We start from the raw sequence: 21,742 nt of genomic DNA on the forward strand, positions 1-21,742 counted from the left end.
CTGTAAAGCAGGCCCCAGTAAGGAGAATAGGGACTGAAGCGGGGGTGAGGGGTGGGACTAAACAGAAGAGGGGCCCTCAGAAAAGAAAGGGCGGGGCTTTGGATGGGCTTGGAACTTGGAGCTGGGCTGGGGAGAGGATAGAGCTGGGAAAAGCCAGGCGAGGCTGAAGGGAAAGGGCGGGGCTTGGAAAAGGTAAAAGGGCAGGGCTGGAGGAAAGATGTGGATCTGAAAGTAGCCACCTGATTGGGGGCGGTGCAAAATGCTGGTTGGGTGTAAAATTGTGTAAGTAAAATAAGATTCAGATGCTGGACGGAACCTTGTAGGTAGGCGGGGAAAGGCTTCATGATGTCAAAACAGCAACTTTTAATGTGACTGGGTCACTTATAGCCATGTGAACTTGGGCAATTTGTTAAATTCTTCCTACCTCGTATTACTTATTTGTAAAGCTGACCCGGACAACTCTATTGTCAGTTTTGGTGGGCTTTTGAGAACTTGGGTGCCAAGAAGAGTCTACTTGTAAAACAGTACTTGTTGCTAGCCTGTCCAGTTTTGCCATCAATGGGGAGCGTGAAAGGGTCTGCCAGGGTTCTGGGGCAAAGCCTAAAACATCTGGAAACTTCTAATTTATCTTAGTATAAACTTTGCATTTGACCCACTATAAAGTATATGTTTTCATATACAATGTCTTCCCCTAAACATCCTAATAAAATTGACACTCCAGGAAGAGGTTTGCTGGTTAACATCTTGGCGTCTGGAGCCAAACTGTTGGGTTCTGTTCAATAAGTGACTTAACCTCTCTGAGCCTCAGATTCTTCATGTGCAAAAGATAAAACAGTGCTTATCTCACAGGATTGCTGTGAGGATTAAATAGGATGATGCATGTAAATTACTTATCAATGTCGGATATGTAGTGAATACTCAAAAGAAAAAAAAATGGGACTTCCCTGGTGGCTCAGACGGTAAAGCACCTGCCTACAGTGCGGGAGACCTGGGTTCGACCCCTGGGTCAGGAAGATCCTCCGGAGAAGGAAATGGCAACCTGCTCCAGTACTCTTGCCTGGAAAATCCCATGGACAGAGGAGCATAGTAGGCTACAGTCCATGGGGTCGCAAAGAGTCAGACACGACTGAGCGACTTCACTTCACTCAAAGAAAATATCAGCTTTTAAAATTATCCTCACTCAAAAAACTTGAACTAGACGGATTAGAGCAGATTTATACAGAATCATCTTAAAGCTGACCCCTTTTGAGGTCAAGAATCCCTTTTAGAATCTGATAAAAGCTATGGGCCTTTCCTCAGGAAAAATGTACACACATGAAGATTCACTTGTTTCTTAAAGTATTTGAAGAATATCTGAAGAAGGGTTAGATGGATGTGTGTTAGGTTGGGGATGATCCCTAGCTGAAGCTGTCCTTGCTCCATCTTTTTCTTCGTGTGTCCCAGACCCTGGGCGTCCCAGCCTCCCTCCCCAAGACCCATGAGACAGAAGTGGAGTAAAGATCAGCTTTATTATTGGCAAGAAGTCAGGGAGGTGGTGACAGTGCCAGGCCCTTCTGTGGGTGATGGGGCAGAGGGCTCGACCAGCCAATACTGATCCTCCAAGCTGCCCTCCCAATGAAGTCCAAGGTTCCAGGTGCCTCTGATTTTGAGCAGAAGCAATGGGTGGGCAGGCGGGCAGACTGCTGGGCATTGGTTAGGTGGGCTATTCAGGGATGCTTTGGAGCTGGCATTGGGCTGGGGGTGGCAGGGGGTGGCGGGCGAGGCTGGATGTCTCTGGTACGCATATAGGACAGTAGCTGCTCTGGGATCTCCGCCAGCACATCCTTGGCAAGTCGGGCCATACTCAGCACCTGGTTCCCCGACCGGTCGACATAGTCTCGGAATGGGACGAACTGTGACAGGCACGATCAGATGTGGGTGGCCAGGAGAGAGAGGACTGGGGAAGGTGGCAGGACGGAGGCTTCCTCTTTGACCCCTAACATCTCTAAGTATCACTCTCTTTCCCACCTTATCTAGAGTAAATTTCTACATTTGCTTTCTCCCCACCCACTTTTTTTTCCACCTTCTATTCACCCTCAAACCACTCTAATCTGGCTTCATGCAGTCTACTGAAACTGCTCTTGCTAATGAAGTCAACAGTACCATGTTCCCCAATTAGTCCAGCAGGCAATGATTGTCAGGCATCTTGCTGACTCCCCTTGAGCTTTCCATTACATTTCACCATGATCTTCCTGAACACTTCCCACTCTTGACACATTACATTCTTCTAGATTTTCTCTACCTTTCTGGATGCCTCCCTGCACCAACCCCAATGCTCTAGGTCTGCCTAATCCCTAAATCTGATGCCTTTTCTTTCTCAATTCTCTTCCTGGGTGATTTCATACACTTTCAACACATTTACAAACTGTTCCCTGGATTAAGATGTACAAACTTAATATAGACAAAATAAATAAGCAACAAGGATAAACTGTATAACAGGGTATTGTAACTTTTATCTTGTAATAACTTTAAATGGAGTATAAACTAAAAGCACTGAATCACTATTCTGCATACCTGAAATTAACACTGTATTGTAAATCAACTGTACTTCAATTAAAAAAAAACACAACCCTGTTCCCTGATAACTCCTACATTTATACATCCATCCCTACCTTCTTTTCTGTAAGGCCCAGAGTCACAACTTGGTTGCCTGTATCACATCCCCTTTCGTTCGTCTTAGATAACTCAAGTCCAGTGTGTTTACAGCTGAATTCTAGGCTTTTCTGCCAAATCTGCCCCTCCTCCAGCCTTTCCTTTCCCAGCAAGTGAGACTATCACTCACCAGGGGCTCAGTCTAGGAAACTAAGAATCATTCTTGAAGCCGCCCTGACTCCCTATCACCATTTAATCAAGTAGTCAATTCTCATACATTTTTTCTTAAATTGTCTTTTGAACCTGTTTCTCCTCTCCATCCTCACCGCTCCTATTCCCATCCAAATCCCTGGACTACTTCGAAGGCTTCCTCACTAACAGAGCTCCCTGCCTTCTCCCTCGTCCTGCTGCAGTTCGCACTCCTGCAGCCTCTCTGCATGTCTCAAAATGTGAGACTGACCATCTCACTTCTCTGTCTAAAATCCTTCAAGAGCTTTCTAATAATCTTAGAACAAAGACCCAAACTTCACCATGACTGGCAGGGCCTTGCCTTCCTCTTCCACTCACTGCTGTGATCCTGCCACCTGGGCCTCTTGCCTTCTCTATGATTGGGCCAGCTGTTTTGAACCTAAGGGCCTTCTCACCTGCTGCTTCTCTGCCTGTTATGCTTATACCTTGCTTTAGATTTCAGTTCCAATGTCATTTCCTCATAGTAGCCTTCTCTGACAATCCTGCCTAATCAGATCCCAGTTACAGACTCTCACTGTGGCGTTTACTGTCCCTCTGGAGCACTTAGCACAATCTAATGAACTGTGCCATTATTATTGGCAGCCTCCACTAGAGGGCAGGTGCCTTGGGGATCTCTTACACTATGAATCCACCATGGCTGCAGCAACCTGCCTGTTTCTCAAAAAGAATTTGTTGAATGAATGTAGGAAGGCTGAAAGAGTGAAGGGAAGAAAGGTAAGTGATTAAGAAGGCAGTAAAGGGACTTCTCTGGTGGTCCAGTGGTTAAGAATCTACCTGCCAATGCAGGGGACACAGGTTCAATCCCTGGTCCAGGAAGATCCCACATGCCCTGAGGCACCTAAGACCTTGCGTCACAACTACTGAGGCCACAGTCTAGAGGCCATGGGTCACAGAGCCCGGCCTCCACAACAAGAGAAGCACACACACCTCAACTAGAGAGTAGCCTCCACTCGCATAAATTTGAGAAAGCCCCACATGCAGCAATGAAGACCCAGCAGAGCCAATAAGTAAATAAAAATTGGAAAAAAATAAAAGGAAGGCAGTAAAGGGGAATGGCTGCTAACTTAGCCCCTCCTTCCCACCATGCCTTTGACACCATGACTTCCTTTTGACCTCATGACATCAGGTCTACCTGAACGATGTCGCGCTCGGCATAGCGTCCCCGAGAGGACACGCGCACATCATCACCGTCCAGCTCTTCCATAGCTGCAGAAAAGACACCCCTCAGCTGATTGGCCTTTCCCACAACAAGCCATGCTGCCCTCTGCCTCTTCGCTCCCCTTTGGAGTCATCAAGAGACTGGTTGTATCAAAGTCCTACAAATATTAGGCATTGTAATGGAGTTATTATTCCCTCCCATGCATTCCATCATCCTAGGAAGCCCAGGAGGGAAGTATTTGTATCAACAACCTCAGTTATAATGAGGAAATGGTTCAGAGAAGGTCTGACTTGGCCAAGGTCTGACACAGGCATCCATCTTATCTTCTCTATGAGACAGGCCTGGGTTCCCAGATCCTTCTCTGTTTTCCCCAGTTCTTGGTCCCACTCATGAAAACTCCCCATCTTACTCACCTTCAAACATGGCTGGTCCCACACCGACAATAATGATAGACATGGGCAGTGATGAGGCCTGTGAGGGGAAAGAGGGTAAATGGGTGGGGTGAGCAGCCATAGCAAGGGAAGTGACTGTTGGGGGACAATTCTCTCTGTGTATAATATTTCGGCACATCTTACAAGCAGAGGCACTGATTTCTCTTTGTGCCGGGACTATCTTTTCAAGTATGCCTGCATATGTAACAGCCTTGAAAGATACAGGGTCTTCCTATACAGCAAAGGGCAGGTTTGTTTACTGTCTAGTACGATAAAATGTCTCATGCTGGAACAAAGGGCAGGCATGCTTACTGCCCATGATAAAAGCCTCAGGTTTTCTACACTCAGGGTTTGTGTTCTATAATACAACCCACTGGTCATCTGGCCCTTGGCACATTATCTTCTGGGAAGTGGGACTTAGTGAATCAGAGCCAATGCTGATAGTTGAGCTGTTGCTATTGCTGGGAATAGTGGCATGTGTAATCTCAATTCCTCGACCAGGGATTGAATTCATGCCCCCTGCAGTGGAAGTGTTGAGTCTTAACCACTGGACTACCAGCGAAGTCCCACACACCTTTGCTTTTGATCCAGAAGTCTTGTGTCCACTGCGAGCATCCATGAAATTGGCAGCCTGACTTGTTAGCTTGCATGTAGGGCAAAATCTCAACCCCTGGACAGTTATTAACAGTGACCTCTTCCTGCCAAACCCTCCACAGACTTACACTGACAATGGCCTCCTTTGTCTGTGTCATGTCAGAGATGACCCCATCAGTGATGATGAGCAGAACATAGTACTGGGAACCATCAGAGATCTTGGCTGCAGCCCTGGGGAAGAAGCTAAGATCAGAATTCAGCTGAAAGCCCAGACAGTCCAAAGGAATGTCTATCCCTAAAACCTCCACAGCCGGCCCTGTAAGCAGAGGACAATCATTGGGGCTTCGGAAGCTCATGCTCCTTCCTCAGAGCTGGCTGCCTGCCCCTCCTACCGTCCCTCCAGTGACACTCACAGAGCATTTACTATGGTAGCTACTGTGTTAGGCATTGTGAGAAAGCAACAGTCCCCCCAGTCCTCTTGAGAGTGGACACTGAACCAAGAATCACAGAAATAGCTATAGGATAGCATTTGTGAGGAGAGCATCTAAGGGATTGTGACGTGGCCCAGGTCAATGAAGACTTCTTCAAGGAAACAATGTTTGAGGATGAAGGAGAAGAGGAGGGAGAGGAGGCTAAGTGAAGGGGAGGGGGAGGTCATTCCAGACAGAAGGAACAGCGTGGACAAAGTCCGTGTAATGAGACAGGAGGAAATCTACCCTGTCTGGAGACCAGAAAGTGAGGGGAGCAGCATGGACCATATGATCGAAATGGGGTGGGGCCCAGATCACCCAGGACTTTGTTGGCCCTAGAATGATCTTGGTGTTTATACAAGAACAAGACCAAAGACTGAAGGCCTTCTTTCTTCCATCTCTCACCCATTTCTTCTCCTCCCTTCTCCCTTCTGCTCATCACATCCCATTGCCTAGGCTTCTGGGTCCTCAGCCAGTCTAACAGCTGCTCCCAGAGTCTTTTTCCTTCTCTCACTACCAGTCTTTGACTCCCAAGATTTTTTGATCTGAAATGAGTTCAGAAGTCATTGAGTCCAGTCCCCTTATTTTATACGTAAGAGAAACAAGACCTCAGACAGCACAAAGGCCATGGCAGACTTGGTCTCTTGACTTCCAGTCTCAAACCCTGTGAGGATTGGAAAGGATGGAGCTGTACTATCCAGTAAGGCAGTCCCCAGGTCCTATGGAAATTTATATAAATTAAATTAAATAAAATTATCTCAGTTCCTTGTTCACCCTAGCAACACTCCAGGTGCTCACTATCTGTATGTGGCTGGGAGCTACCATACAGGATATCACAAGATACAGAACATCTCCATCATTGCATCCATCACTGCAGAGAGTTCTATCGGACAATGCTGACATCTAAGCTTGATATAAAAAATCCAGAGGAAAGCACAGTGAGAGTGGAGAATTCAAACAGCTACAGTTCATTTTGCCCAGGGTGGGAGTGGGCCATGATCCTCCCTAGCAGCCTTTGCTCTTTTCTCGCTGCAGCCTCTTCATAGGCTTGGGCTGGCACCGTTTCCTGTCACTCACTCATTCTGCATATAATCACTGCACACCTGCTGTGGGTCAGGCACCAAGTCTGGTGCTGAGCCTGCAGCAGAGAATCGGATGTTGTTCTGGGGGGAGATGGATGCTTACAGCACGACGATGCAGTGAGGCGAGGGCTTTGAGGACATGACATCTAACCTAAGACCTGAAAACTGAGTAGGAGTTAGCCAGGAGGAGCTGGAGGTAGAGGTGGGGTCGGGGGAGGACGGGAGGGTAAAGGGAAGCTGATCCAGAGAGAAGGAATGGCATGTGCAAACCAAGAGAGCATGTTCTAGGAGATGCAGGTAGGACTACAGAAGAGAGAGGAGGTCAAAGCAACGTGTAAGGGCCTCTTCAGAAAGGGATTTGTGAGCAGGAGCATTGAGGGGTGTGGAAGGGTTTGGGGACTTGGGAGGCACATCGTAGCTCCCTGCAGAAGCCTGGCACTCCCAAGGCCATTTAGACCTGGAGCTGGGTTAGAGGCTGGGGAAAGCCAGTCTGCGCCCCACTTGGCTGTGGGGTGGCAGACAACGAAGAGGCATCTGTGGTCATCAGAATCATGGCTGCATACTTGACATACGTGATCTGATTGAATCCTCGCTACCATTCTATGAGGTGAGCACATTTGTTATTCCAAAGTGAAGTTTACAGGTGTGAGTAACAACATTCCAAAGGGGTGGTGAAGCTGGGGCCCCAGTCCACACTTGACCGACTAATCCCAAAGCCTGAGCTCTTGATGCCTCTAGGCTTCATTCTCGCCTGCTCTTTGGCCTCCTCTATGCACGGTGCACGTTCTGATCTAGGTGTACGGTTCACTGTCTACCGAGCTTGCCCCTCATGCCTCTGTGCTCTTCACATGCAGTTCCTGCTGCCAGGCCTGCTCTGCACATCTTCCTCTGATAAAAGTCCAGTTCGCCCTCTGCACCCAGCCAAGCAGTCAGGTCCCTCCACAACTAGGCTGTCTTGGGTCTCTTGGATGCCACCCACCAAGATGGACTGTCTGCCCTTCATGAGTCCTTACACCCATGAGTGTACCAACATGTATGCCAAGGGGAACCCAAGGTCACAGGATACTTGAAGCACCCATTACACTATATGGTCTGGTGGATAAAGCTAGATGACTCTAAGTGTACTTAAAACACACCTCCCCACGCCTTAAATTATAGCAAATATGGACACAATGTCAGAAGCATGTAAAATTTGCATGAATTGTTAAGATAAAATATGGGGATTTCAAAGACATTTTCAGGTTGGCTGCTTTCAACTGGGCCCCCAGTTTCCCCTAGGGGAAGCAGTTGTTTGCCTTTGCCAACAGGCGACTTGCTGGAAAAGTTTGGGAAGCTCTGGCCTGTAGAAGGTAAAGATTTATTTATATTTCTGTCTCCTGCACCAAGGCGGGAGATCTCAAAGGCAGAGACTAGATCTGATTCATCTGAGTCTCCAGTGTCCCAGCAGATATCTGAGCACACGCAGATGCCCTTTGAATAGTAATAGTGATAATAATAGTAACAGTAATAGCTTACAACCATAGCACTTACCATGTGGCAGGCACTGTTCTATGTGCTTGATGAATATTAAGTTAGTCCTCACAACAGCCCTATGATGTAGCTACTATTATCCTCATTTACAGTTGAGGAAACAGACACAGAGAGGTTAAGAGTCTTGCCCAAAGTGACACAGCTGTAAGTAGTAGATTGGGTGTATTAACTTAGTCTAGCTCTACAGCCCACATTCATGCTACATTTTGCTTTATGGAAGGTTCATCAAATCAGGAAATGAATGAGTGAATCAGCTAATTTGCCCAAGATAATATTTAAGTCTGTTTAATATCAATAACAAAAGAAAATGTGTTCAGGTTCCATTATGAAGTGAAAAGATCAGTAGTGAAATGTTACATCAAATTTGACTGCCATTATGGCTACATAAGGAAAAGATTATCATTAACTATGTATATATTAGATATATATATACGTGTATTATATATATATGTATCTTCACATTCTCATGGGCCATTTTCTGGGTCATTTCTTATTTAATTTCTTCATCCTTAAAATTTCAACAGCAATGTTACATTATTTTTGTAATTAAAGAAACTATTATCTCATGATGAATTAGAAGATAAACTAATCTTTATTAGAGGAAAAGGGAGTCTCTGGATATATATATCTCCCTGAAATCCTTCCACTTTTATTATTGTTTGTTTGTTTCATCTTTTTACTTTCAAGTTTTCTGAGGTATTTTGTTTTACATGGGTCTCTTCTATTTAGCATATAGTATATATGTAAAAGTCACTCAGTTGTGGCCAGCTGTTTGCAACCGCATAGAGTCCATGGAATTCTCCAGGCCAGAATACTGGAGTGGGTAACCTTTCCCTTCTCCAGGGGATCTTCCTGAACCAAGAATCAAACCGAGGTCTCAGGTGGATTCTTTACCAACTGAGCTATCAGGGAAGCCCTTAGCATATAGTAGAATTATTATTTTTTATCCAATCAGAGAAACTTTTTAATAGGTGAATTTATCCAACTTAAGTTCATTGACATATGTTTGGTTTTAGTTCAGTCATTTTATTTTATTTGCATTAAAAATCATTTGATATGTAAGTTAGATTTTCTTTGCTTTGTGTTTTTATTCTGAAAATTTGGAGTTACTCTTCTGTTTTTAGAAGTTACTCTTCCATTGTTAATCTACAACTTGAGCTCATTTTAATCTACCATGAGCACTGACTATGGGCCAGACACTGTGCTAAGTATTCTTGAAGTTAAGTTTCTTCAGGTCAGATGAGGTTAGTGAGTGGTGGACCTAGGGGTCACTCCCAGGTTTGATGCCAAAGCTTGTTCCTTATCCACTGTTCTATAGGTCCTTCTCTCTTCCTCAAACTTGAGGCCTGGTTTGTTGTTCCCAGGAAGTAGGGTTGGGGCAGTTCACTGACACTCTTTCTACCTTAGAATAAGGCCTGATGTAACCTCTTTATACCAGAGCTTGGCCAACACTGAAACCTTCAACCTCTCCCCAAAGCCTAAATTCACTATCCTTGGGAAGTCAATCCCTTATCTGGTCCCCTTAATTTCCCCCAGGTGCATCCAGTTTCCTTACCTGGCCACCTGGTTGATGACAGGGGCGAAGTAGGTGGGCCCGTAGAGCTGCACTGTGCGCAGGCTTTGGAAGTAGCTCTCCAGCACACCCTCAATGCCCGCGCAGTTGGGGTCCTCATCATTGTTGTTCTGTCAGGGAAGATGCCCTGCTGGACTGATCCCAGCTCACTCTTGCCTTTCTCCACCGCTCTCTTTCATACGCCCCTCCAGACTCCAGCCCAGCTCCCCTCCTTGCTCTGCCACTCTCCCCTAGATTCTGCTCTTCTGCATGTCCTTGACCCTTAGAAGAAAACCTAAGTAGAAGAATTTTGTCCACTTGGGTGGGCCAGATTCCAGAGTGTGGGGTCTAGGCTCTGGCCCATACCGTACCAGGGGGAACTGGTGGGAGATCCGTCCCTCTGGAGGGAGCTTGGCACCAAAGCCATAAGCTGGGAAGAGCTTGTCACTGTCGTAGTCCTGGATGATTTCTCCCACTGCCTTGAGGGCCATGGCATAGGCGCTGAGCTGATAAGGACTCATGTAGTGCAGGGAGGTGGGCTGCAGGGGATTCCCTGTAGGGAAACAGGAGCCCCACCTCAGGGTCAGTTGATGATCTGTCTGCTCACCTGCCTGTCTTTGTGTGCATCTATGTGCTGCCTATCCATTCATCCACTCTTAACCCATGCTGTTGTTGGTGTTTTGTCTCTAAGTCATGTCTGACTCTTTCATGACCCCATGGACTGTAGCCCGCCAGGCTCCTCTGTCCATGGAATTCTCCAGGGAAGAACAATGGAGTGGGTCGCCATTCTCTTCTCCAGGGGATCTTCCCAACCCAGGGATCGAACCCAGGTCACCTGTATTGGCAGGCAGATTCTTTACCACTGAGCCCCCAGAGAAGCCTCTTTACCCATGTATTCCTTATTATTTTACTGAGTCATCCAAATGTTCATTTTCAAACTATCCATGTACCAACCCCTATATCTATCCATCAGTTCATCCACCTGCTCATACATCTACTCACCCTTCCACTGGCCATAAATCCATCTACCTATTCATCTCTATCCATCTGCTGCTCCATCCTCTTATCCAGCTAGCCACCCACCTGTGCATCCAGCCAGCCAGCCTGCCATCTATCTACTTGCTCACCTGCCATTTCCCTTTCTTTCCCATCTGTCCATATAACCACATTCTTTTGTTCATCTACTCATTCATTCATCCCTCTCTATCCATTCCATTCATTCACCTGTCTGTCCTCATATGGATCCATCCACCTCTCCACTCATCTATTTCCCCAATTGAAACACCTGTCCATTTGCCCACCCACATGCCAGTTCATGCATCCACCTCTTCAGCCTGTTGTACTCACTCAGACCCATTTGTCCACTCTGTTCATCTAGCTACCCACACAGTTTTTCACTCATTTACATATTCCGCTGTTAGTATACTTCTGTTCCCTCCCATCCATTCATATACTCATCCACTTCTCAAGCTATCTAGAGCTATTTATCCTTTCGATTTTTTTTTTATCCATTTACCCACTTACCTTTCTGTACTCTCTCCCACCGTTACCCCCACAACACTCCTGCCCCAGTATTAGCCTGCCTGGGCCTTGCCTCAAGCCTGGGCTTCCTGGATCAGTTAACTTTTATTCCCAGGTTTTAATTCAGGCCCATCCCTAATGACTTCTTTAGAATCCCTCCACACCCTGTTCCCCCATCCATGCCTCACCATTGGAAGCTGTGAAGTCAATGGCTACTGTGAAGTTCAACTGTGTCCTGTTGGGGAAATAGATGGATTGAGAAATGAGGGACTAATACTTACTATACCAGGATTTCTCAAACACTTGTATGCATCTGAATCACCTGGGAATTGTGTTAAAAAGCAAATTATGATCTGGATGGAGCCTGAGATTCTACATTTCTAACAAAATCCCAAGTGAGGCAGATGCTGCTGGCCCATGGAACACACTTTGGGGAGTGTGTTTCCACATGCCCCATTCATCCCTAAATGCCTACCTCATGACATAATATGCATAATTTAACCCTTACTATAGTTCTGAAGTAGCAATTAACATCTCCATTTTACATTAAAATCAAGTTTAGAGAAGAAAAGTACCTTACTGAGGTCTGCTTGCATCCACTAAACCAAAGAGAATGTCCCCTACAGCCTGCTTATCTTTTCCTTCTCTCTTGGCCTCTCCCTCTTGCCTCGCCATATCTTCTCTCCGGGCTCCAGTAAGGCTACGGGAGACCACTGGTCTGTCATCTCCCCAGGGGGGCTGGAAGCTAGGGCTGAAAGGCAGCCCTATGGAGAGAACTACGGTGGACAGCACCCTGTACTTTATAGTCTGCCAAGTGTTTTCAAGTTTGTTTTCACGATCTCATCAGATCCTGACCATTAATGAGGAGTAAAACTGAGGCTCAGAACTGGGAGAAACTCATTGCTGGACTTTCAGTCCGGAGCTTGGCTATGACTCACCCTCCCCTGATGTAATCGACAAAAGTGAATTCAGAGTCCACAGAAAAGGAGAGCAGCGTCACCTGTGGGACAGAAGAGGCAGCCCTGCTACTTGGGAAGGACGGTTGGGCTAGAGAAAGGGAAAGAGGCACTTGACTCCAGCCCCTGACCCACCCTGTCCAATTTCTGAAAGGGCAAAGGGGGAAGCCATCAGAAACATACTTGGATTTCCAAAAGTATATTAAATCATGAAATAACCACCCCCCCGCCCTCACCGCCGCAGAAAAACCTGCAAAAGATTAGAGATCAAACAAATTTTCTTAGGTGAGAGGAAAAACAAGAAAAAAAAACGAGACAAAAGGAAAACTGAAATGGTGCCACCTTGTATCCAACATCACTATGTGCAAGTAGTCTGCACCCATAGCTCTCCCACACCCTCACCGGGTGGTCATGCTGTGTGTCCCCATTCTGGGGACAGAAACAGAAGGATCTACAGAGGGCCAGAGCTCTCGGGAGTACTCACAGTTCCCGAGTTGACATATTTCTTCTTCTTACATTTCTTCCGAGGGTTAAGTACCTGAGTGAAGTAAGGTAGTGGGGACAGTGGGACATAGAGGAAGGGAAGCATGGGCTGAGCACACCTGGGGTGGAGGCCTGGGAAACCTGGGTGGGGCTGAGCTCTCACCTCATACACTGTGAACTGGTTCTGGGCCTTGCTCAGCTCTCGGTAGCTGGTGGTGAACTCACCGATGAAGTCGTGGCTGCAACGAGGCCAGGGGCAGGTAAGCGACTGCTGCTGGCTTGCAGCCACCCCTGAAACCAGTCTTTTATCCTCACTATCCCCTGCCCCTACTTGGTCTGCCAGGCACTGGGCCTTGGGTCAGAAGAGAGACCAACCTAAGAGGAAAAGAAGGGAAGAGATGGTGTCCCAGAGAGACAACTGAGGGGGCCAGTTGTGTTCAAGGTCCTGGCATCTGTCGTCACCCTCTCTGGCTCCCAAGGCTACTCTGGGGCTCCTGGTGAGTGTGCTACATATTTCAGGGAACTGTTTGGCTTAATTCAAGGAGAGGGCAGTGCTACCTTCCATCCCGGTCCCAGTCGTACACGTCAATCTTCACCGTTCTGAAATGTTGGAGATAAACATAGGCTAGGTTTGTAGGATAAATCTGAGACAACCCCACCCATCATAGTCAAGATGATCTTGCCTATACACAGATCATCCTTCCATTCATCCGTTTGTCCTTCTATCAACCTTCCTCCCATCTGTCTTATCCATTCATCAGTCCACGAATGTACCCAACTATCTACTGACACTATCACTATTACTACTGCTGCTGCTCTTTATTACTATTCTTTACTACTGATTTTTAAAAAATACTTTGGCCATGCTGCATGGCTTGTGGGATCTTGTTTCCCTTACCAGGAACTGAACCCAGGCCCTCAGCAGTTAAAATGCAGAGTCCTAACCACTGTACCACCAGGGAATTCCATTGCTTCCCTGATGGCTCGAAAGGTAAAGACCACATGTAACGCAGGAGATGTGGATCTGATCCCTGGGTCAGGAAGACCCCTTAGAGTAGGAGATGGCAACCCACTCCAGTATTCTTGTCTGAAAAATCCCACAGACAGAGGAGCCTGGTTGGCTGTAGAGCAGAGGGTCACAGTCAGACACAACTATTCCAGGCATTGTTCCAGGCATAATACACACACACGTATTCCAGGCATTGTTCTCAGCACTTGCACCGACTGATTTAACAAGCACTCTATAAAGCAGTATTAATACTATTATTACTTTTGAATAAGGAAACTGAGGCCCCCAAAATAAGTAACTTGACTAGGGACCATAACAAGTAAATTGCTGAGCTGAGATTTAAACTCTGACATCCTGGTTCCAAAGACCATGTTCTTAACAGCTATGCCTAAGTCATCTCAAATGGCCACTGATCTATGTGGCAGTTCATTCAACCATCCATCCTGCCATCTAGTCACCCTTTTACCCATATAAACTTACCATTCAATTACTTATTAAACTCTATCACCCATATAACTATACATCCAGCCCTTCAATGACTCACTGATAGATACAAGCATCCATCTGTATCTCCACGCATCTACCCAACCAAACACTCAGCCATCTGGTATTTGTCCATCTAATCATCCATCCGTCTATATAACCATCTACTTATGGGCCCACTTACCTACCTCCATACTGCCCACTTGTGAATTTATATGGTCAGCCTGTCCATCTGCTTTACACTCACCCATCCATTCCCTCTACCACCCGTTCATCTGTCTGTCTATTAATGTACCAGTCATTCCACCTGTTTATCCTCCTGCTTTTTCAGTCACCCATCTGCCTCTCCAAGCAACCTCCAATCTTTCATATACCCATCCAGCCTCTCAAGCATTTAGCCATCCATCCATTAATCCACCCATCATCTACCCATCCACTAATCCACCCAGCAGTCCACTCACTCATTCATCTGCTATCCATTCATCCATCCCACCCACCAGTCTTCTTATTCACCCATCCACATACCCATCTATTCATTCCCAGTTTATCCATTCATCTGATTATCTATCCATGTATCTGCTCATTCACTTATTCATTTGCCCTTTCATACACTCATCCATCCACCCATCCATCTGTCCATCTACCTATTCATCCATGTGGCTATCCATATGCCTTCCCATGCACCCATATCCATGTCCAAAACTGTCTCACTGAGCAGGATCCTCCAACGCTTTTATGGCACTTCTACCTTCATTCTTCAGCCCAAGAACCCCACTCTCACACCCTTGTCCCCTTACTCCTTAGCTTATATTGACGCAGACCTGTCATAGTCTCCATTGCACAAGGCCCGCACAGGGATGCTGAAGGGCTGCCATACAGGATTCAGTGTGTTTTTCACAACCTCTGTCTTGTGGCAGATGGTGAACCTGGAGAGGACAAGAGGACTGGATCCTGCCTTTGGGGTAGGACTGAGCCCAGAGACACGGCCTGATATGCGTGGTTTAAGCACATATTGGGTGCTGCCTTAAGTGAATTCTGGGCTCAGGTCCTGATGGAGTCTAAGATGTCCCAGCCTAAGAGCCCTAATGGGTCCACAGCAATAGTGGGAGCAGTGACTCACGTGCCATCCTCATTGCTCCTGTAGAACACGAGGAAGGGGTCTGATTTCCCAAAGAAGTCCTTCTTGTCCAGCTTGTTTGCACACAGCTGCATGGTGGCAATATCCTGCGGATGAAGTTGGACTATTGACACTCGAATTGCCCCCAGACAGACAGCCCACTAAAGGGAGTTTGGGGAGAGAAGAGAGCCTCCTGGGTCTAGCATGTGGCCCTTACTGACCCGACAATTGCTAAGCTCCTCTGCAGTCAGCAATATGGTCCCACACTTCTTGCCTGGTACACCCCTGGAAGCAGAAAAAGCCTCTTTGTGAGGGGGGAGAGTAGGAAACAACGATTGGGGTGGCCAATCAGGGATTGGGTAGGCCAGGGGATTCAATCTATCATTTACTGACTGCCCCGAGTGTTTCTGTCTCTGGTGGGGTAGGACCTGACTTGGACTGGTGAGGGTCTCTGGTCTGGAAGGAAGGGGTTAATTTAGCCTGTGCGGACATCTCATTATGGTAGCATGGGAAAGACAGGATTTAGAGTTCTTGGCAAGTTGTCTTCCCTTTCCTTGGGCCCTTGGTTTTCTCTTTATGTAATGGGAATCTTCTCTACCTCTTAGGGTTGTGAAAAGATCAGAATGAATGCATGGAATAAAAAGCAGTTGGTAAGCTTGGTAGACATGAAGGTGGTTCTGTTTCTCAAAGCAGACTCTGGTATATGCCAGGCATTGTTCTAGGTACAATTTGGCCAGTTGGCACCTTCCAGCTCTGCTAGACCCTGCCTTTAGGGAGTTTCCAGGGGCAGGTGGGATGTCCAGGCCAATAGGCAAGTAGAGCGTGACGTGATGCAACAGTCCTGAATGAGGGGCAGCAATTTCTACCCAGATCTGGGGCAGAACGACTGGTTTGTTAGGTCAAAGATGCTGTGCTTTCAGAAGGTTGTGAAGAGTGAGATCTAAAAGACCAGGGCAGCCTTATCCTCTTCTGATCCAAGAAGAGACACTTGCAAATGCCTGGACACCCATCCCCAACTTGCTTTGGGTCTCCAAGCAGTCAGAGGCCTTGTGGATATGGGCCTGCCAACCCTAAACTCTGGGAGAGCCAAAGTGTGACACAGAGGAAGCTAAGTTGGGAGTATTCTCAGTTCAAGTTTTGATTCCAACTTGCCATGTGATATTTGTCATCTTTAATATGAGAATTTGAACCACTTCATTGGCTTTTTTGATCTCTGACTCTCTGTGCTCTAAAAAGATAGCGAGTAATGAGTGCAGGGACTCCACCTGCATACCCTGAAGTGAGTCACTGATGCTACTGCCTTCTCACTGCTCTTTCTCTCCTTAATTTTCTCCCTCATCTCCTCACCCAGTGTGACCTCCAGTCACTCTAGACTATAATAATCATTCCCTTCCAGCCTACTCCTTTCCCCTAGCCCTTCTCTCACTTCTGTCTACTTATTTGGCAGAACCACAGCCTGAGTTAAATCCAATTCTCTGCCTAACCCATACCACACCTGTGCAACTGGATATGGCCAGAGGAAAACCCACACTCAGACTAACTGGCTTCATTTTAGATGTGTGACCACAAACCTCAAGAAGGTCCTTAATCATACTGTGCACTGAGTCCCTTCACTCTCCAGTGCTGGGTGTGAGATGGCACTTGTACTCCTCCTCCTATCTCCTCAGCCCAAAAAGCCTCCTCCTCCGTCCTCACTCTCAGCCAATGACCTTGTTTCCTACTTCACTGACAAAGCTGAAGCAACCAGAAGACACTGTCCACAGACCCACCACACACCTACCCTGCCTCCAGTATCTTCTCCCACACGAGGCCTTCCTACCGTTGCTATAAATGACTACCATGTGCCTATTTATCCCTCCCGTGTGCTACATTCCACACCCTCCCTCTTGCCTGTGCAGAGACATCGCTCCAGCAACTGTCCCCCCTTCTTTTTGATCATGCCATGAGGCATGTGGGATCTTAGTTCCCCGATCAGGGACCAAACCACACCCTCTGCACTGGACACATAGAGTCTTAACCACTGGACCACCAGGGAAGTTCTTTCCCTCTTGGTATTATGTCAGATTTTCAGATTCTACTAGATCATTCCCATCAGCATACAAATGTGATATAAATTTTTTCAGGTTAAAATATTACAAACCTTTTCTTGATCTCACTTCTCTCTCCAGCCACCCCTCCTTTTCTCTTCTCCTCTTTGCAGGAAAATTCCTTGAAAGATTCCTAATTGCCATTTCTCTCTTCTATTCTCTTCTAAATCTCCCAACCAGGCTGTTATCCAAACCTCTTCTTCAAAACTCTGACAAGCAGAGTCCCCAGCGACTGACATCTTGCTAAACGCAATATCCAGGTCCAAACCCTCACCGTCCTCAACTGCAGCAGCATCTGACATGATCAGCCACTCTCTTGTCATTGATGCATGTCTTTTGCTTCCAGGACAGCACCACCCACTCTCGGTTATCCCCCCATTTCATTAATGCTCCTTCTCAGTCTCCCTTCTTAGCTCCAACTCATGGAGTGTTGGTCTTTCGTCTTCTGTCTGTCTCCTCAGTCCCTTAGTGATCTCATCTAGTCTCGTGTCCTTGAAGAGCATGGAAGATTTATGTTTCTTATTGCCTATTTGACACATCTACTTGTCTAATAAAAATTTATGAAATTCAGTACGTCATACTGAACTCCTCATTGACTTCCTCCCACAACTTACTCCTCCCTCACCTAAAAAAAAAAATCATCTCTATGGCAACTCCATCTTTCCACTTGTTCAGGCCAAAGGCCTTGGTGTCATCCTTGACTCCTCTTATTCGCTCATGTCCATATTCAGTCTGACAGGAATCTGCTGCTCCATCTTCAATTTATATCCAGAATCTAACTAATTCTCCCCTCCTTCACTGCTGGCACCATGGAATACTTCTAATTTTGCCCACCCAAGATGTAGTCTCAACCGAGCAGCAACCTTTGAAAGCAAGTTAGAGCATTCATCTGCTCAGAACCCTCCACTGACTCTCAACTCAGAGTAAAAACTAAAGTCCTCACAGTGGCTCCCGGGCCCTAACTGTGAATCCACCGAGCTCACCTCCTCCTTTCTCCCCGCTGCTCACCCAGTTCCACCCACACTGGCCTCTGTGATGCTCTTTGAACACATCAGGCTTCTGCACAGGCAGTTTCCTCTCCTGGAACATTCCTCCTCCAGATATCAGCACAGCTCACTCCCTTACTTTCTTCAGATTATTGCTCCGAAGTTACCTCTCCATGAGGCCTCCTCAACCCTTCTGTAGAATTCTGCAACACCCATCACCCTGCATTTCCGGTCACTCTAATTCTGTTCTACTTTCATTCCACAGCACTTTGTGTCTTCTAGCACATTATGTAATTTACTTATTTATTATTTCAGTTTTGTACTATTTCTCTCCCTCTTCTGTTACATAAGCTCCCTGAGGGCAGGAGCCTTTGTTTCGTTCACCACTGCAACCCAAGCCATTTGAACAGTGGCTTACATAGAGTATATGCCCAGTAGTGTTTGTGGAATGGATAAATCCTTGGTACCCAGCCCAGGGTATAGCATACAAAATGTACTAATAAATATTTAGTGAGTGAATGTAATGTAAATTCCAGAGAACTTGATTTAGTGAGGAAGACTTGGAAGTGAACCTTAAAGGTTGAATCAGATTCAGAAAAAGAGTGAGGACAGAGAATGAGAGAAAGAGGAGATATGTCAGGGCTGAGAGTGACTTGAGCAAAGCCCTGAAAATTGAATTTTCCCAGGAGGTGATGGGAGCCATTGAAGGCACCTGACCAGGGGAATCCCAGCCTCCAACGATACAGAGTCAGCTGCATCTTTAGGAGAATTCGGAGGCCCTCCCTCGCCCTTTCCCCTTCAGGTTCAGCTCACGTGAGGGGTCGCTCAACTCGGCTGCCCTGGCCTCCGATCACCTCTCCCAGGGCCAGGAACGCTTGGCCCAGGAAATCCTGCACAGGGATACAGAGTCAGCAAGGACAGGCGCGACTGGTGGTGCAGTCCCAGCCCAGCCCTGGTGATGCTGCTGTACTAACCACTGCGACTGGAGGCAGTGGAACCACCCAGCCAGGGCTTTAGAGGAGGGACGGGGTCCCCAGACAAGCCGCCCTTCTTGGTCCTGACATCTGGAGCCCTCTGCCTCTACCCTGCCAAGATACCATCCCACCCCTCACCTTTCACACACCACACACGCTGACCCCGCCCAGCCCCATTCAGCCTCACCTTCTGAGGGTCCCAGCAGCAGTCGAGAAGGAAGAGTAGCAGTGAGTAAGAGGCACAGGCGGGAAACCGAGGCAGGATCAGGAGAGGAGGGCAGGGAGGGCAGGTTCGGGGCAGAAGGTCGAGTCGGGTTTGAGGGGTAGGAGGGTTCTAAGGAGGGTCGTTTAACACACAGTGAGCGCCGCCTGTGTGCCCAGCCTGCCCGTGAGGGAATGGTGGCTCACCGGTTTGGAGATGTTGGTTTTGGAGTCGACGTTGTACCTGGGGAGAGAGTGGGACCAACGTGGGGCGGGGATGGTGGGAGAGAGCCTGGAAAAGGGGTCCGATTTCGAGTCCAGGTTAAAATTGTGGGTGGAGGGTGGGGCAGTCTTGTACCGGAATTCAACCTGGACCTCCTTTGGGCAGAAGTCGGGGTCAGAAGGAGTCTGACCTGGGCAAGGTCAAGTCCGGGGCCTGCTGGGGGTAGGGTCACCTCAGAGGTGGGACTTGGAAAGGGGCGGAGCCAATTAAGGAGAAGGGTTGTCCGCAGGACTAGGCCTGGGGAGTGGCCAACCTAGACTTGGGGGCGGCGCTAAGCCTAGAGAGGAGTCCTTCAAAGTGCCACTGAACTGGGCCTGGGGGTGGAGCCAGGTCGGGGGCCCGCTGGGGGGCGGATCCAGGTTGGGGGAGGTCCAAGCCAGGTTTCTGGGCGGGGCTCACACATCGAAGCGCAGATTTTGCTTTTCCTCAAAGAAGTAGTCGAGGACGAATTTGCGCACGAAGTCTGGGTTCAGTGTGTTGTCGATCACCTCGGTCCGTCCAAACTAAATGGGGAGTGGACAATCAGCACGGGGGCTGCTAAAGGGGGCAGGTGCTTCCCAGGCACGGCGGTGGACTGGGTGAGGGTTCCAGGACTTACCTCCCGCCACTCCTGGCTGGCCCGGCTCTGCGTGTAAAGCACCACCACTGCAGGCGGGAGCGGGGGCGGGGAGGGAAGGACGTCAGGTCGGCCCGCCTCCCCCTCGCCCCCCCTCCCCGCCTCTCCTCGCCCCTCAGGTGCTCTCAGACCCCAAGTTCCCTCCCTCCCGACCCTGGTGCCGCCTACTGGGGTCGGACTTGGAGAAGGTGTCGAGGTCCAGCAGGTTGCTAGAGAAAGAGACAAACAGACGGACAGCGAGTGGATCATTCTGGAGCCCACTGCCGGTACCCTACCCAGAGGTGGGCACCTAGGGAGGCACGGGGTTCAGATCACACCTCCCTCCCCTGTAACTACACCCTCCTGGGGGCCCGCGTTATCAGCACCCTGGACAACACCGGAAATCTCAGCCCTGGAGCTGTTTCTCTGCGGACTGGACGCGTCCAGACTGCCTCCAAGGGCCCAGGAAAGAGGGTAACCCCCTAGAACTTTACCCTCCTGGGGCGCAGATCCTACTGGATCCCCGCGACCCATCCCTTCAAGCCGCAGGCTGAGCCCTCTTTTGTGGTTGGGGCTATTCAAGGAAACCCCCTCCCCGCGTCCGTTAGCAACTCCCCTGAGTCTGCATCCGCGATTTTCCCCGGCCCCGATGCTTCTTCCCCTGGGGTCTACCCCCTGCTTGCGCTGAGCCCCTGAGCTGGGTGGTGCTGGGGCAATGCCTACCCTCCCCGGTACGGCCCGCTCACCGGCAGGACACGGTAATTTCAATCTTGGTGGCCGGGACGCTGCGCTCGGAGGCTCCGCTGAAAGACATGGCTGGTCGGGTGGCCGGAGCTGCGGGAGGCTGCGAGACGGGGTCTGCTAGGGGCGGCGGCGGCGGCGGGGCCGGCCCATGTGCCGCCGCGGCGGTGGCGGCGGAGGCTGCGCTCCCTCCAGCCCTGCGTGCGCTCTGGCTGCTCGCGCCTTCACTGTGGCCAGCCGCGCAGCGGCTCCAGATGGCAATGCAGCCCCGCCCGGCCCCGCGGGGGGCCCCCACCCCATTGGAGCAGCCTCCAGTAGGCCAGGAACCTCACACGGATCCGAACTCCAACTCACTAGGTGGGAGAGTCCTCCCAGTGCATCTCCCCGAGGAGAGAGCCAGGCCTGCCCCTACGAGAGCTGTCCACGATGCTGACCGGCCCCGGATACCTAGTGGGCACTGGGGTAGATTGCTCTTCCTGAGCTGCACCCTCAACAATTTGCTTCTTCCCCTTGCAACTCCCGCCCTTCCTCAGTCCCTGAATAGTAGTTACACATTTGCTCTCATTAGCTGTGTGACCTTGGGCAAGTTACTCAACATCTCATTGGCT

The 21,742-nt window shown here is 48.6% G+C and overlaps 1 protein-coding gene across 3 annotated transcripts; it reads right to left on the reverse strand.

Annotated features, from left to right (window-relative positions):
• Positions 1-1,489: 1,489 nt before the first annotated feature.
• CPNE9 (copine family member 9) lies at positions 1,490-21,423 on the reverse strand. Of its 3 annotated transcripts, XM_069562031.1 has the most exons (20): positions 21,140-21,357; positions 20,583-20,623; positions 20,397-20,443; positions 20,198-20,301; positions 19,723-19,759; positions 19,154-19,230; positions 15,489-15,552; positions 15,271-15,374; positions 14,972-15,076; positions 13,217-13,258; positions 12,822-12,897; positions 12,660-12,713; positions 12,158-12,219; positions 11,408-11,454; positions 10,070-10,251; positions 9,702-9,829; positions 5,193-5,295; positions 4,453-4,510; positions 4,013-4,086; positions 1,490-1,892 (listed from the first exon to the last, which is right to left on the reverse strand). In XM_069562031.1, exons 1-20 carry the CDS (start codon positions 21,205-21,207, stop codon positions 1,707-1,709), a joined length of 1,659 nt encoding a protein of 552 aa, XP_069418132.1. In that variant the 5' UTR covers positions 21,208-21,357; the 3' UTR covers positions 1,490-1,706. The 3 variants fall into 3 exon arrangements, with proteins under 3 accessions (XP_069418132.1, XP_069418133.1, XP_069418134.1); XM_069562032.1 differs by lacking the exon at positions 4,013-4,086 and having other exon boundaries at positions 21,140-21,423; XM_069562033.1 differs by lacking the exons at positions 4,013-4,086; positions 19,723-19,759; positions 20,198-20,301; ... (1 more) ...; positions 20,583-20,623; positions 21,140-21,357 and having other exon boundaries at positions 19,154-19,379.
• Between the last annotated feature and the right edge of the window lie 319 nt (positions 21,424-21,742).

The sequence above is a fragment of the Ovis canadensis genome, chromosome 19 (genome assembly GCF_042477335.2).
Source record: "Ovis canadensis isolate MfBH-ARS-UI-01 breed Bighorn chromosome 19, ARS-UI_OviCan_v2, whole genome shotgun sequence".
NCBI classification, from domain to species: domain Eukaryota; kingdom Metazoa; phylum Chordata; class Mammalia; order Artiodactyla; family Bovidae; genus Ovis; species Ovis canadensis.

Coding starts and splice junctions, on each gene's coding strand:
- CPNE9 (XM_069562032.1), bottom strand. CDS start 21,207: ATGTCTTTCAGCGGAGCCTCCGAGCGCAGCGTCCCGGCCACCAAGATT. Junction 15,375..15,488: donor AGGAGCTTAGCAATTGTCGG/GTCAGTAAGGGC, acceptor CTTCATCCGCAG/GATATTGCCACCATGCAGCT. Junction 5,296..9,701: donor GTCATCAACCAGGTGGCCAG/GTAAGGAAACTG, acceptor CTTCTTCCCCAG/GGCTGCAGCCAAGATCTCTG.